General features: G+C 38.5%; 1 protein-coding gene across 5 annotated transcripts in view; it reads right to left on the bottom strand.

The window, feature by feature from the left end:
* PIK3C2G (phosphatidylinositol-4-phosphate 3-kinase catalytic subunit type 2 gamma) overlaps positions 1–13,500 on the bottom strand; it is a 280,978-nt gene that overhangs the window by 105,120 nt on the left and 162,358 nt on the right. For all 5 annotated transcript variants that reach the window (XR_011651038.1, XM_071221070.1, XM_071221071.1 and 2 more), the window contains exons 21-22: positions 3,247–3,427; positions 665–772 (exon numbers count right to left, since the gene is read on the bottom strand). Coding sequence is in view for 4 of the 5 variants with exons in the window: in XM_071221070.1 (XP_071077171.1) it covers positions 665–772; positions 3,247–3,427 (289 nt within the window). In the remaining variant the exon portion in view is untranslated. The remainder of the gene's footprint in view (positions 1–664; positions 773–3,246; positions 3,428–13,500) is intronic.

The raw sequence follows: 13,500 nt of genomic DNA on the forward strand, positions 1-13,500 counted from the left end.
ATGCATGAGTTTAACCTCTTCACTTTCAAATTTCACTTATCAATCCTTCTCTCTATTTGTGGTTCTGCTCTTGGGCTTTTGAGAGGGAGAATAATAAGGCTTATGGAGAACAGAGGAGAAAGAATGACTATGTCAAAGTAAAGGGTCTGGCAGAGGCTTAGGAAGAGAAGGGGTTTGAGAGTGTGACATCACGAGGAAGGACCTTCCAGGCATTAGTAAAATCACAAACTATATCGCACATTGACACATGAGCACAAATAAATTTTAAATTGAATCAAAATGGAGATGTTGTGGCTAATGATATATTAGTGTACTAGACACGAGTATGCACATACTCTAAATAAGCATGAAATTAAACTCAGCCTGCTTGGAATCACCAAATCAACCATTTTGAGTAAATCGTGAAATCAATTTGGTGAGAAGTATCTTTACTTTTTTTCCCCACTGAACTGATGTGTAGTTTGTTTCTAAACCAACAAATTATCTGATGAGGCTAAGGTGATCCCAACTGGTCATAGTGCATCAAACTAAAGAAAAAAAATACTTTTTTCTTTAAAAAGTTGCAATAAGATTTTAAAATTGTTTTTCCCATTTCAAAAACATACAGTGAACTAAACAATTCAGAACAAAATACTCAACTTATCTACTGAATAAATTGACTTACATTGCAATCAATCCCCTTTATACAGAGGGCAAGGTTCAAAGGAAGATGACAGGTATTTATACACTGAAAGAATTCTTCTAGTCTGCCAATCTCTTTCTTCAGTACCTCCTGTGATAAATCATAAGAAAAAGCATTTTTAGAAACTGTAAAGAACTTGACTATTTCTTCAAGTTATAATTTTCTTGCATTGATTAAATAAACTCTTTAAGTCAAGGGTTGCACACTTGGACGCTCTAGGGTTGGAGAGGTTATGCAGCCTCATTTGAGAAGGCTGCAGGCTAAAGACAACAGGGAGTGCCAGGAAAAAATGGAGAATTAATTAGTGCACGACCTTTCTAAAGGACTTTAAATTCAATTAAAAGTAAAACCAAAACAAAGCACTCTTCTGTTCAAATAAAACTTGATGGGTTGGACTTGACCTGTGGCCCACCAACTTCCAGCCTTGGCTTTAAGTAATTACCAACATGATTCATTTCTGATAATTTCCTAAAGTCTTAGTTTGTAACTCTCAAGATTTAGGCTTAACAGAAAGAGTACATTTCAGAAAAAGTTCACATATGTTATAGGCAATAGCAACACAAATTATTCTGCAGACAATTGGTAACTGTCAGAAACAGGAGTATGTATGAATAGTTTAATAAATGTCAGTGAGTATATTTCTGATGCTCGACTTTCTTCCACAGTCCCTTCCATAGTGTTTGTGGAAGGTCTGGGACCGCAAACAACACTGTTAGAATTGTGCACCCCCTGACAAAAAGGGGGGGGGAAATCAATAACAATTCAAAACAAAATAGAAATAATAATTGAAAAACAAGAAAGCTCATTTTAGCCCACTTTTGAAAGCTCCTTAAGCCCAATTCTAAAAATGAGGATGTCACACTAATAGCTCTCACTTAACTCTCAAGAGTGTCTTAGCTCTTCCTCCTGGCTCATTGACAAAGAATGCCATCTACTGCTCCCAGAATCCAGAAGAGCAAGGTGGAGAAATGAGGCAAAGTTCCTCTACAGCACTCTTTCCATCCTCCTTTGTCTTATCTATGCTGGATTTGCCTGAAGAATATCACGGAGGAAAATCTCTTCTCTCTTCATTTAATTAAAATTTCTTAATTTCATATAGTTAGGTTTAATGTGTTTTTTAAAAATAAAAAATAAACAGTAACTTATATTGTGAAAAATTATAAATGTTTCTCCACCTCTTTCTTTTTTTTTCCTTCCTATTCTATTGTCATGTAAAGAGGTGTTGTCACAAAATCAGCCAGTCATGATAAAATAAATACATTTATTTGAGGGAATAATGTCAATATCACTCTGAAACATGATGCAAATGGTCAAAAAGGCACCAGAATTATTTAACTATCATGTACAACTTAAATATGTGAGGAATTTTAAAACATAATAATGACCCAACCTACGCACAAATTTTGTAAATTTAAACCAATTTATTTTACTTCCTTTCAACTTTTTGTCTGTCTTGAAAATAATGAGTTTGCAGTAATGGGGATGAACCTTTTTTTTTTCATTTCCCCTAATGTTATGTGCCTTAAGGCTTCTCAGTGTGACCAGAGTTTATATATCTCCCATCTAAAAATAATTTCTATCTCTGAAGTAGATAAAGTTGCATAGCTTCTGTTATTTCTACTGAATGAGGTGAATTCCAGCAGGAAAAATTTTGGGCTGTGAAAGAATCGTGGGACACTTTATCTATTTCTATTTTCATATCATTTTGTTGAAAACTCTTGTTGATTTTAAACAGTGGGTGGAGTGAAAGTATGAGCTTCCTTGAGGACAAGATTCATGTTTTGGTCAGCTCTCTATCCATAACTCTTAGTCTGTAGTAAGTACTTAATTATTATTGAGTGATGTTCTTTCAATGAATGGATGTCCACTATCTCCCTGCGTCTAGAATGTTCAACTTAAGAGAACCTACTGAACGGTCTATGTCACTGAAGGGAACTAGTGATGCAGATAATTAAAAAGAGCAAGAGGTTTTTCATTAGATCCAGAAGAAGAATAGCCCAGTCCATTATTATTATAATCAGTGATCAAAGAAGCACAATATTTTGAATATTCTGGATCTTTTAAAAATATATTACATTCCACACCACTATGAATTTCTCATTTAATTAATTTTATTTGTTTTGGCAAAAATCTTTAAAAATGTGACCTTGAGTAGTGCAATGTTAGAAAAATCTAGACCTAGATTTTGTACCTTGGACAAGGGTCTCCTAAAAAGTCCCCTCATGTGCCTCTGCTACAAGTCCAAGTGGTGCTGCCGTTTTGAGGAAATTACTTCGTCTGCTCTTTGTATCGAACTGCCTTTATGTCACGTTGGCCTCTTTTGTCAGATACTATTTGTATGCCACATGGTTACTTAGATCAAAAAGCCAATGACGGATGTTATCATTAACTTCAGGATAGTAAAATGAAAAAAAAAAAAACCCACCTTGATTAAATAATTGACTTGTGCCCTATATCTAAGTATAGTGAAGGAGTTTGCTTTCTAAGCTATGAAATTAAAACTTAATTGAACCAAAATGAAAAACAAAATACTTCACTCCATGAAGATTGATTTCTCAACAAACCTGTCTCTGAGGGTCACTAGCCAACTTGACTTTTTCCCCGACGTCTCCCAGAATTTTGATAAGTTTCATCTCCTTGGAAAACTCATCACTCAAGGCTTTCCCTGCACAGAATTGGAGAGCAGCCAACAGCTTCTGATACCAGCTTTTAAAATAAGCTTCATTCTGTGCATCCTTTAGCAGCCTGAAGGAAAGAGAGAAAAAGAATTCTTGTATCTAAAGCTGATTTTTTTAACCTCTCCCACCAAGAAAAATAAGTGCATTGCAGCCTAATCTGTAGTCGGTGACTTTGGGCAGTTTAATAGGGTGGAAGGGGAGCAATGTTGTCTGTGGGCCCTGGTCCAGTTCCATCCGATAGCGAATGAGATTACAGAAGTGAGGAATCGATCAGAGACCTGCACTTGCTCATTTCAATTCACAACACACTGTTTCTTCTTTCAGGCTTCTTAATCATACAACAAATACTTATTTTAACAGCATATTTGTGACTTATTAAAATAGGAACAAAGAATTTTAGAAATAGTATTTAGAAGTGACTGTAATATATGGCAACTCAATCATCAACCCTTGTCTTTTTCTGCTTTTCTTCAAAAGATAATGTCCCTTCCATCACCATTAACCCCCTTTAGCCTCTTCTGCCCCCCTCCATCCCTTTTCCCGCTGGTAATCACCACACTATTGTCTGCGTCTATGAATTTTTTTTCTTTGATCAATCCCATCACCTTTATCACCCAGTCCCCCAACCTCCCTCCTCCCCCGACAGCTGACCTGTTCTCTGTATCTGCAGGTCTGTTTCCATTTTGTTTGTTACTTTATTTTGATTTGGAGTGGTGAGCACACAATGCTATATACAGATGATGTATTATAGAATTGTACATTTGAAACGTACATAATTTTATTAACCAATGTCGCCTCCAATAAATTCAATAAAAATTTTAAACCATTACATGGCACTAAATAAAAATAATTTAAAAATAAAAAAATGATGTGTCCATACTGTCATTTATCTCTATATTGCTCTTTCTGCCAGCACCTCCCCTTGATTACCTAGAGGAAGATATTGTAAAGGCAAGATCATGGTTTTTATTTTCTTTCATTTCTGGCTTCAAGTCCCAGCCCTACAACATGAAGGTGACTTAGGTCAGTTACTTAAGAAGGCTGTAAAATGAAGCAATAACTTCGACTCTACAGAGCTGTATAGAACATAGATTGGGCTGATGCATTTGCAAAGGCTCTACACAATGCATAACTGTTCAGTCAAAACACATTAATTCATCTGTACCTCGCAGCCTTCCCAAGCCAGCCTCTGTCACCGCCTGGTATTCTGCTCACATCCCAGACCAGGGAGGCACAGAACATAAAAAAATTTAAGAACACTTTACTAGATAATGGAGCAGTGACAAATATTTGAATACTCTGTCTTCCAAGTGACAATTTCTATTGCCTTGAAATTAATTCCCATGTGCTTAAACTTTCCTTGCTATCATGCTATAAAACATTAAAATAAAATTAAAAAAACTAATTCCTTTAAATATTAACCTCTCTGTGATTGATTCTTTTAATCTTAACTGGCTTCTAGTCTTCCCCTCCCCTGAAAATTATTGTCATTCAAGGAACTAGAATAAAATTATTGTGAGAATGAAATATGAAAATAGAAAGGATTAAATGCACAGCAGCCAAAGAATACATAGATGTTTCATTTTGCATTTGTAATTTTGTATCTCTGTCCAACACATATTATGTTACAGACTCTAACAAATACCTATTTTTTTTTGTTCTGTGTTTTCTGTTACTACACATTTAAATTGAAAAAATTAATTGAATGAGTGTACATTTTAGGGGGGAGGGTAAGGTTAGGAAGTCAACTTATCTTCTAGCACCTCTTTTACTTTCACAAAAGAAATATAAACTTTGAGTGGAATAATAGTTCATATTTAATTCTGGAAAGAATTAAATTTAAAAAATCAAGGCACTAATGATGTATTTGTAATCTAAGAATGATAGTAAACAATACAAAGCTTACCTGCCCACCCCTTTGGTGAGATTTTGAAATGTCACACGTGTAATAAGTGAATCATGACATTACTAGGGGGCTCTAAGAAACTGAGTGTTGTTTGAGTATGAACTGGGAAGCTGCAAATGCAAGCATGAACAAGTAAAACCTCAAACATCTTATGTAGAATTGTACACCTCTCAGATTTTCATGGTATTTTGAGGGCTTTCATAATATACCGTTTTACAGTCTACCTGAGTTTCAGCGAGACAAAGAATTGATGGTTAGAGTATTTCTATATCTCGTATCAACCCTTGCCAGAATTTTTATACACTTTGAATATTGAGTTACTTGTTTTTTAAGATATTTTTAACCTGTTCTAGTAAATATGTATATAACTATATCACCACCTAACTGCTATATATATGCTAAAAGAAAAAGTTATTCTGCACAGAAGTCAATGTTTTTACTAAAATCATTAAAGAAAAGATAAATATTTAGGGTAGGGTCATAGGAAATGTCAGAATTATGTAATTTATGTTGATAACACTGTTAATTCTTGTTGTATTAGAAATGTATTTGCTTCCCTCATGAGCAGCTAATTCAAGGAGGAAAAACCCAGTTTGATTTCTTGCTCGCAATAAAGCAGAGCATGGAGATTTGCAGGGAGAATATGTGACTGTGTTCTAAAAAAATGGAAAAATGAAAAAAACCGAGCATATCCCATTGTGATTATTTTTCTGGTAGAATATGCCTCTTTCAAACCCTGTGTCCCTGCAGGATGACATGTTCTGGTGGTGAGATCTGGTCAAGTCCTGTGGCTTTTTACTCCGCTTCATGAAGAGTCTCGTTTTTACAAACTGCAGGATTGAAGTTATAGAGTTGTGAATCTGATGTGAGAAGCACAGTCACCTTTACTGGCAGGAGAAATTAACACATCCTTTAATTTTAAACAGCTTCAGAGAAAGTTGACAGTTTGGGGTGGATGGTCATTCAGTTCCGTATCAATTGCCGTCGCCATAGGAAGTGGTGAACACCTCATGGCGAAGTTTTTACCCATTGCCTCTGTTGTAAGGCGGTAGAAAACAGCTGGCCACTCTCCCTGCACATTACAAATATCCTTTTCAAAATATGTTGTCGCCTGGTAGAAACAGTATTGCTTTTGCTAAGTAAATTCTTTTTTAAATTAAGGTCAAGGGACTGAGAACTATCGAGTAAGATTTGGTGTTGGAATAATTGGGCTTTTAAGATACAGCCAGTGTTACTGTTCACAAACTGTGAAGTAAATCTCTACAGGGAAGAGATCTATTTATCCTACTGTCTGCAAGATCCAGGGATGATTTGATTTGATATTATTTTGTACATGTCATATAGGCTGTAAGTAATGACAACATTTAAGTGAGGGTAAATGCATAACACCCTGTTGGGAACCGCCCTGCCTGGTTTCAGAAGCTGTGAACCCCATGGCTAAGGCAGAGTCGGAGACCTTGGGACCATAAGCCACTAAGGAGACAAAGCTTATCTCCCTGGCAGGGGTGCCGCCTCTGCCCACTTTACTAAAGTCCCTGCTTGGCCCTGAGCCTGACCAGTTAGCCAATGACGGGTAAGATTCCTCAAGGGAGGGATGACCTAAGACAGGCATGGCCACGAAGAGGCCCACAGGGAAGGACCTGGGGGCTATAGAAAAAGGTGTGATGGACCCTCGCCCCTCGGCTTTGACATAGCCTGAGTCCTTATTCTGTCTGCAAGAAGTCTCCTAATCTCTTGGCTGCCTTACTTCCCCTGCTTGATTTAATCCTGAAACAATGCAGAGGGTGGTACAGTCCTGTGCTGGAAAGGGCAGATTCCCTAGGGGGATCAGGCCTAAGAAAGAATACATAAAACCCTGTGAAACCTGCTTTGCTAATACCCTCAATTTAAATGATAAGGGTCCAAGCCTGAAATAAGTTTGTTTCCCAAAATCTTATAGCCCTTTAGCTAACTGACCCTGACTCAGAATAAGCCCTCAGAGTTCTTTGTTTGTTATCTATTGTTTGATCCTCACTGCCTGACAATGATTGATGAGCTTTACCTGTATTCCTGCGCAAACTGAACCCAATAAAAGCCCATTGAGGAAAAGGCTCTCTTGGCCCTTCTCCTTTGAGAGATGGGCCACCTTTCCTCCCTAAGCAGATCTTGTCTTGGTAGACTTATTCTCATCCATGGCGGCTGGGGGGCAGGAGGCCCTGCCGGCAGAGCCCCCCCAATACCCAGCTGATTAAAGGTTTTGACAATGTTAAGTATAACAGGCAGCAAGCAGAAAGAGAAGGAAGTGTGACTGAGCACATTTGTTACAGGATATCATGAAGGAATTTTCCTGAATTAAGGGTTTCGTGCTGGACTCAGGGAGACCTGATAGTCACAAGCCTCAGCTAGCATGAAATGGAGATTTTTCTTGGAAATTTGAGCTTTTCTCCACTTTTTCCTTGCTTCTGGTCCCATGGGGAGTGACTTGCTAGAGCTACAGAAAAAGCGTAGGTAGTTCTCATTTCCTCAGTCTCCCCGCAGGACAGAGCAGAGCAATCACACCAGCCCTGCCCTCCTTGCCCCATAACTCCCTTTGGTGTAGGTCTTGATTCTAGTTCTCAGCATCACAATACCCCACATCTTAGGGACTGTTTTAAATTTTTACCTACTTGTGCATTTCCTGTGACCGAGGAGGGATAACATCATCCGGGAGCAGGAAAAAAGTGAACTGCACAAAAAGCTGAGTAATTTCAGGTCATTCCAGGATCTCTCCTTCCCATTACCTGTGTTTTTTGCTACTTTTATGTGGGGAAAGGTGTGTAGCTCAGTAGAACAATTTTTAAACACAGGTAGATTCTAGAATGTGGCTTCTTCAAGTGTGTTTATAACCCTGAGACACATAAAGGCTGAAATACCATACTCGATATGGAATTATTAATTTTAAGATTTCAATAGTGTATAAAGAGGTAAAAAGTATATATTTCTTTAGCCTTTACAACTTTATTTCTCAGTGGTTGCAATTGATCAATATTTTCCTAAACTCGGTATGTTTTATATACCTTGCAAAGATAACTGATCCCTACGACTAGTTCATTCTTAGAATATTGATTTAGTCTTTCAGATATAAAGCACTAAACTTCTGTTAAATTTTGCATTATAGAATTAAGATGCACTGTATGGGCCAAGATTGCAGATAGGTACTATATCTTACAATTGTTACTATAGGTACTTAACTAGTTATTGATATAAGAAAGGGAAGCAAAAGGAATTAGACATTGACTTAATAAAGTGGGGAACATGAGCCTGTTTGCTTTACCAGGAAGCTACAGCTTTTCATACTCTAGGGGACCATAGTATTGTGCTCCAAGGGGATTAACACCCCTACCTTCCTTCCTCCTGTACCAGGTTGCTGCAGGAGGAAGGGAAAGGCACTTGACCATAGATGCCTGTGAGTCAAGTCTGGGGAATAAGGGGTTGGCTAGGGGGTGGACCCATCAAAAAGCCCACAAAAGCTTGGGAAGTTGATTGGTTCTTTTGAAAAAGCACCTGGTCCATTCCAAACCCAATCTAATATAACCCAGGGGGACGAAGAATGGGCCCCTGTCTCTCTCTGTCTCTCCCTCCCCTCTTCCGGGTTACACAATTTCCTGCGTGTTGCACGCGCTCTCATGACCTCACAGCCATGCAAGTCTAGCAGCTACTGGGGCCCGCAGCAGATATGTGGACTCCAAAGAACTAAGATTTAATATGAATCATATATTTTGGACACTGACTTCTGTCTTTGCCCTGCTGAAGACACAGCTGGAATTTTTTCATGGTGGGGTGAGGGAGATGAGACACAGGGGCAGCCTACAGTGGAAACCAAGGAGCAGATTTCTGCTTGAATAAACCTTGCCGCACCACAGCCTCCCATGCATGGGTCCTTGGAATGCTTTTCTTGTAATTCTGTGGAAGAGCCTGATTTCCACTGACAACACAATCAATAGTTATTTTGCAATATGTATTTATCAATAAACCATTTTGTAACAACTTTAAATATAAAAGTATTAAAAGGGAATAAATTCAGAACATATTCAGAAATTCATACTGTAGATATTGTACACATTTTTACAAAACAAATATATAAGAGGAGTCCATAAGGTATGTAACTGACTTAATTTTATTCTCATACTACAATTTATATACCTAATATTTATCTGTTATAATATATCTATTCCCACCTTTGAAGTAGTCACCTGCAATGTTATATTATATTCATATTTATGATGTTTCCATTGTGCTCGCACTATGTTTTAGATTATATTATTATTCCCAACTCTACACTCTCTTCTCTGAAAAAGATCATACACCCACATTCTTTGCTAGGTGACTTCCAATACCTTCCCATAGAGCAGAGCCTACTTCTCCACCTTTCACTAGGGTTGGCCATGTGATTTTCTTTGGCCAATAGGATGGGACTGGATGAAATGCATGACTATGTCTGTGCAGATGATTTGAATGTGCTGTCATGGATTGGCTTGACCTCTTGTACTTCTGCTTTCTGCCATGAGGACACCATGCTCCAGCTGGGAGCTGTTCCCTCAGTCCGGGAATGCAAAGACAATGTGGAGCAGAGCTGAGCTTTGCTGTGTGGAGTGCAGTGGAGCCGAGTCTGCAGCCCATGTGTTTGCTGCACCAGTGAAAACAAAATTGTTGTTGTATACCACTGAAGCTTTGGGGCTGTTGGTTGCTATGTGAAAAACTAATAAAAATTTCAAGTTTCATATTCTTTCTCTCCTTCTTTTCTTTGTATTGACTTTACAATATGAAGCATATTTTTTTAAAACATCCCCAATGTTATTTCTGAGGATATTTTTAGGCAAACCTAGTTACTGAAAATAAACAAAGGTCATCTGGATGTAAGTCCGGTGAATTAGATGAATGATCAATCTGAGTATACTATTTCAGATCAAAGAACTATAAAAGTAATAAAAATGGCTTTCTGTTATGGACCACAAAAGCCCCAAAGGGCATTTCAAAAATGATTTTGATCTGGCTCAATTTGGAATTATATATTCTGTTATATTGCTGAAATATTATTGTTATTTTATTAGTACTAACATACTTTTTGACTCATTTAAAAGTGTGAATAGGCCTATGTACCATCTGTTGCCTTGTCCAGCCAAGTGTTTGAGTATCTAACAGAGATTCTTTCTGAGTAAAACCGTTGTACTAATGAGCACAATAGGGCAGTGATAAGGATTTTTTAGCGCTTTCATACCAAAGGACTAGACAAAATCCTGATGGCCAAGGGCAGTAATGCAGGCAGTACACGCAGCTGCTCTGGGAAACTAACAGCTCTGCTCTAATGATAACAGCTAGAAGGCTGCCATGACTGAATAGGAGGGGACCCACCAATGGCTTCAGATGAGGAAGCATCTATATCAGCACAAAGAGTGGAACTTCCCTTTTTGCCCTAGAGTTACGTATGTTGTATTTGCAGGCGGGGTTTAAGGAAACGGGTGTTTGAGAGTCATGAGTCATCAGTCTTGTGAGGAATAGAGTGTTTCCTCAGCTGTCCACTTCTCCTTGTAAAGTTCAGTGAGGAGGGAAACTCAAAGAGAGCCATTTATTTGAGTGTGTGTCAGAATGGGAGACAGTTGCTTCATTTCTAGGTTAGATTTCTACTCTGAAAGAGGATTTGTTGATTTACCTGGGCTCATGTAAACAGGAAGATGGTGCAAAAGCAGGGTGAAGAGAAGAGATACCAAAGGAGCAGCCTGCATTCCTGTACCACAACTGTTTGGCAAAGCAAGGATGCGTGAGTGTCTCAAAGTTCAAATGAACACACAGGTGGCCATTATATATGATCCACTCCTTGTGTAGGAAGCAGATGAGCCAAAGTCAGAAGATACCCACATGATGTCACCAGCTTTGACAGTGAACTCACCACGGTCCTAGTTGGAAAATCAGAGACCAGGGACAGAGAACTGCAATCACTTGCCAATCAAAGGTGAGGGTCATTTATCTCTTTTTCCTCCTTGTTCCAAAGTTAAGAGAAGTTAGAACTAGATAAAAGAGAGGAGAAGAGGAGTGAAAGAGCAGACCACATACCCGACCCACTGCAATGCTCCCAAGCTAAAGCGCAGCAAGTGCTGGAGAATGGGGAGGAGGTAAGTGTCAAATAGGAGAAGAAAATGAAGTTTTGAACTGGACAAAATGGGTGAGAGTTGTTTGGTATCTAAGAGTGACCAGGAACCTATGGAATCTACTTTGGTTTTAATTGTGAAATGTGAAGGTAGTATTTTAAAAATAATTTTAAAATACTTTTATTGGAGACCTACCAGGCTCAGGCAGTATAAAGAAAACTAGGTGAGACAGTTTCAAGTCTAAGTCAGTGCACAAAGAAATACAGCTGCAGGAAACGCACTCATTGCATTGCATGAGGGAAAAGCCTCAAACCATGGGGTGAGAACTGGAGGATCTTGCACCAAATGTCTTAAGAGAGTTGGTTGAGTTTCATGTCTTGCAGTTCCCTTAAGCTATCTTCATATTTTTTGAATCTTTTTTCGTGCAGCTGCTCTACGTGGGTATTTCTTTCTACTTTGTCTTCTAGCTCCCTAATTCAGTCCTCTGCTTCATCTAGCCCACTTATAATGCTTTCTAGTGTGTTTTTTTATTTCAGAAATTGTATGCCTCACTTCTTCTTGGTTCTTGTTTATAGTTTCTATTTCCTTTTTCATACTGTTGTAGTTCTCACTCAGTTCCTTGTAGTTGTGTTTGAGTTCCTTGAGCATCCTTAAAGCCATTCTTTTGAATTCTATATCTGAGAGTTTGCTTAAAATTATGGTACATTTACACAATGGAATACTACACAGCAGAAAGAAAGAAGGAGCTCCTAAACCTTTGTAACAGCATGGATGGAACTGGAGAGCATTATGCTAAGCGAAATAAGCCATGTGGCAAAAGATAAATACCATATGATCTCACCTATAAGTGGAACATAATCAACAAAACAAGCAAGCAAAATAGAAGCAGGGACATTGAAATAAAGAACAAACTGACCGTAACCAGATGGGAGGGGGGAAAGAGATAATGGGGGAAAATAGGGGAAGGGCCATCAAAGAACATGTATAAAGGACACATGGACAAAGCCAAAGGCGGGTAGGTTCAAGGGTGAGAGGTGGGGATGGGTGAGGAGGGTGGTGTGGTGGGGTAGTAATGGAGACAACTGTACTTGAACAACAATAAAAAATATAAAAAAGAGAGTTGGCTGAGATTTTTTCTTTGCCTTTCTTCATCCTCTTGCCTCCATTCACTGCTCTTACAGAGAGAGCAGTGTCCATTCTGGCTTCGTTTATGGATGATCATTGCTGAGCACAGAATTGCATTCAAGAAATTCAACTTGTTTCTTTAGCAATATGCAGGTTATTAACACTGCATATATGTGGATATATAAGTATGTGTTTACTGTCATAATTAATAGTTTCTCATATACTTAAATAAAATCCCTAACAGATATGACCAGTCACATATTTAACTGTATGCTTAAATGGTATTTTTCCAGAGGAAAATTAGCCGTAGACAGTACCCAGTGTGTGAAACACTTGTAATCAGGATTACTGCTATACAACAATGATGCTGTCTTAGAATTAGCTGGCAGCTATGAAGGAAAAAAATAAAGTAACCTATGCTGAGCAGGTAAGTTCTCCTGAATAGATTCCTGAATCTACAATAATCACTCAGAGCCCTTTCCACTCACCCTGCTGAAGGGCATGGTCAACTTGAGAGCCACAGGTAAATAAACAAAGCTTCCAGTCCACTCACATGTTTTCATATGTTCACATGTTAAATATAGTGAGTAATGTGATTTAAGAACAGGAACTCCATCATCTTTCTCTCATTCCAAACTATACTCACTGCTTTATATGTTATTCAAATTATTTTCCTCAGTTAAGCACCAAACTCTGAATAGCTGTTAGTGAGCCCTCTGACCCCACTATTCCATATATCCCGTGTGTGCTTACTAAACCCAGAGCAAAACCAAACAACACAGGTGGGCTCTTAGCCCTGTGTCCCCTTCGGAAGAGGTGGCGGTCTGAGAGGCCCTCCTGTATTGCATCCCTCTTTTCTCACACTTGCGTTTTCTCCTTCCCCGGACCCCCAGGAATCCCCCTGCTCCCATTCTTCCTTCACTAAAAACTCCACTTAGCTCTGCTCTCTCGTGTTTCATGTCATGGGCTCCGCATTAGTCCTTCTCTGCATTAGTCCTTCTCTTT

This window comes from Desmodus rotundus, chromosome 3 (genome assembly GCF_022682495.2).
Source record: "Desmodus rotundus isolate HL8 chromosome 3, HLdesRot8A.1, whole genome shotgun sequence".
Lineage (NCBI taxonomy): Eukaryota > Metazoa > Chordata > Mammalia > Chiroptera > Phyllostomidae > Desmodus > Desmodus rotundus.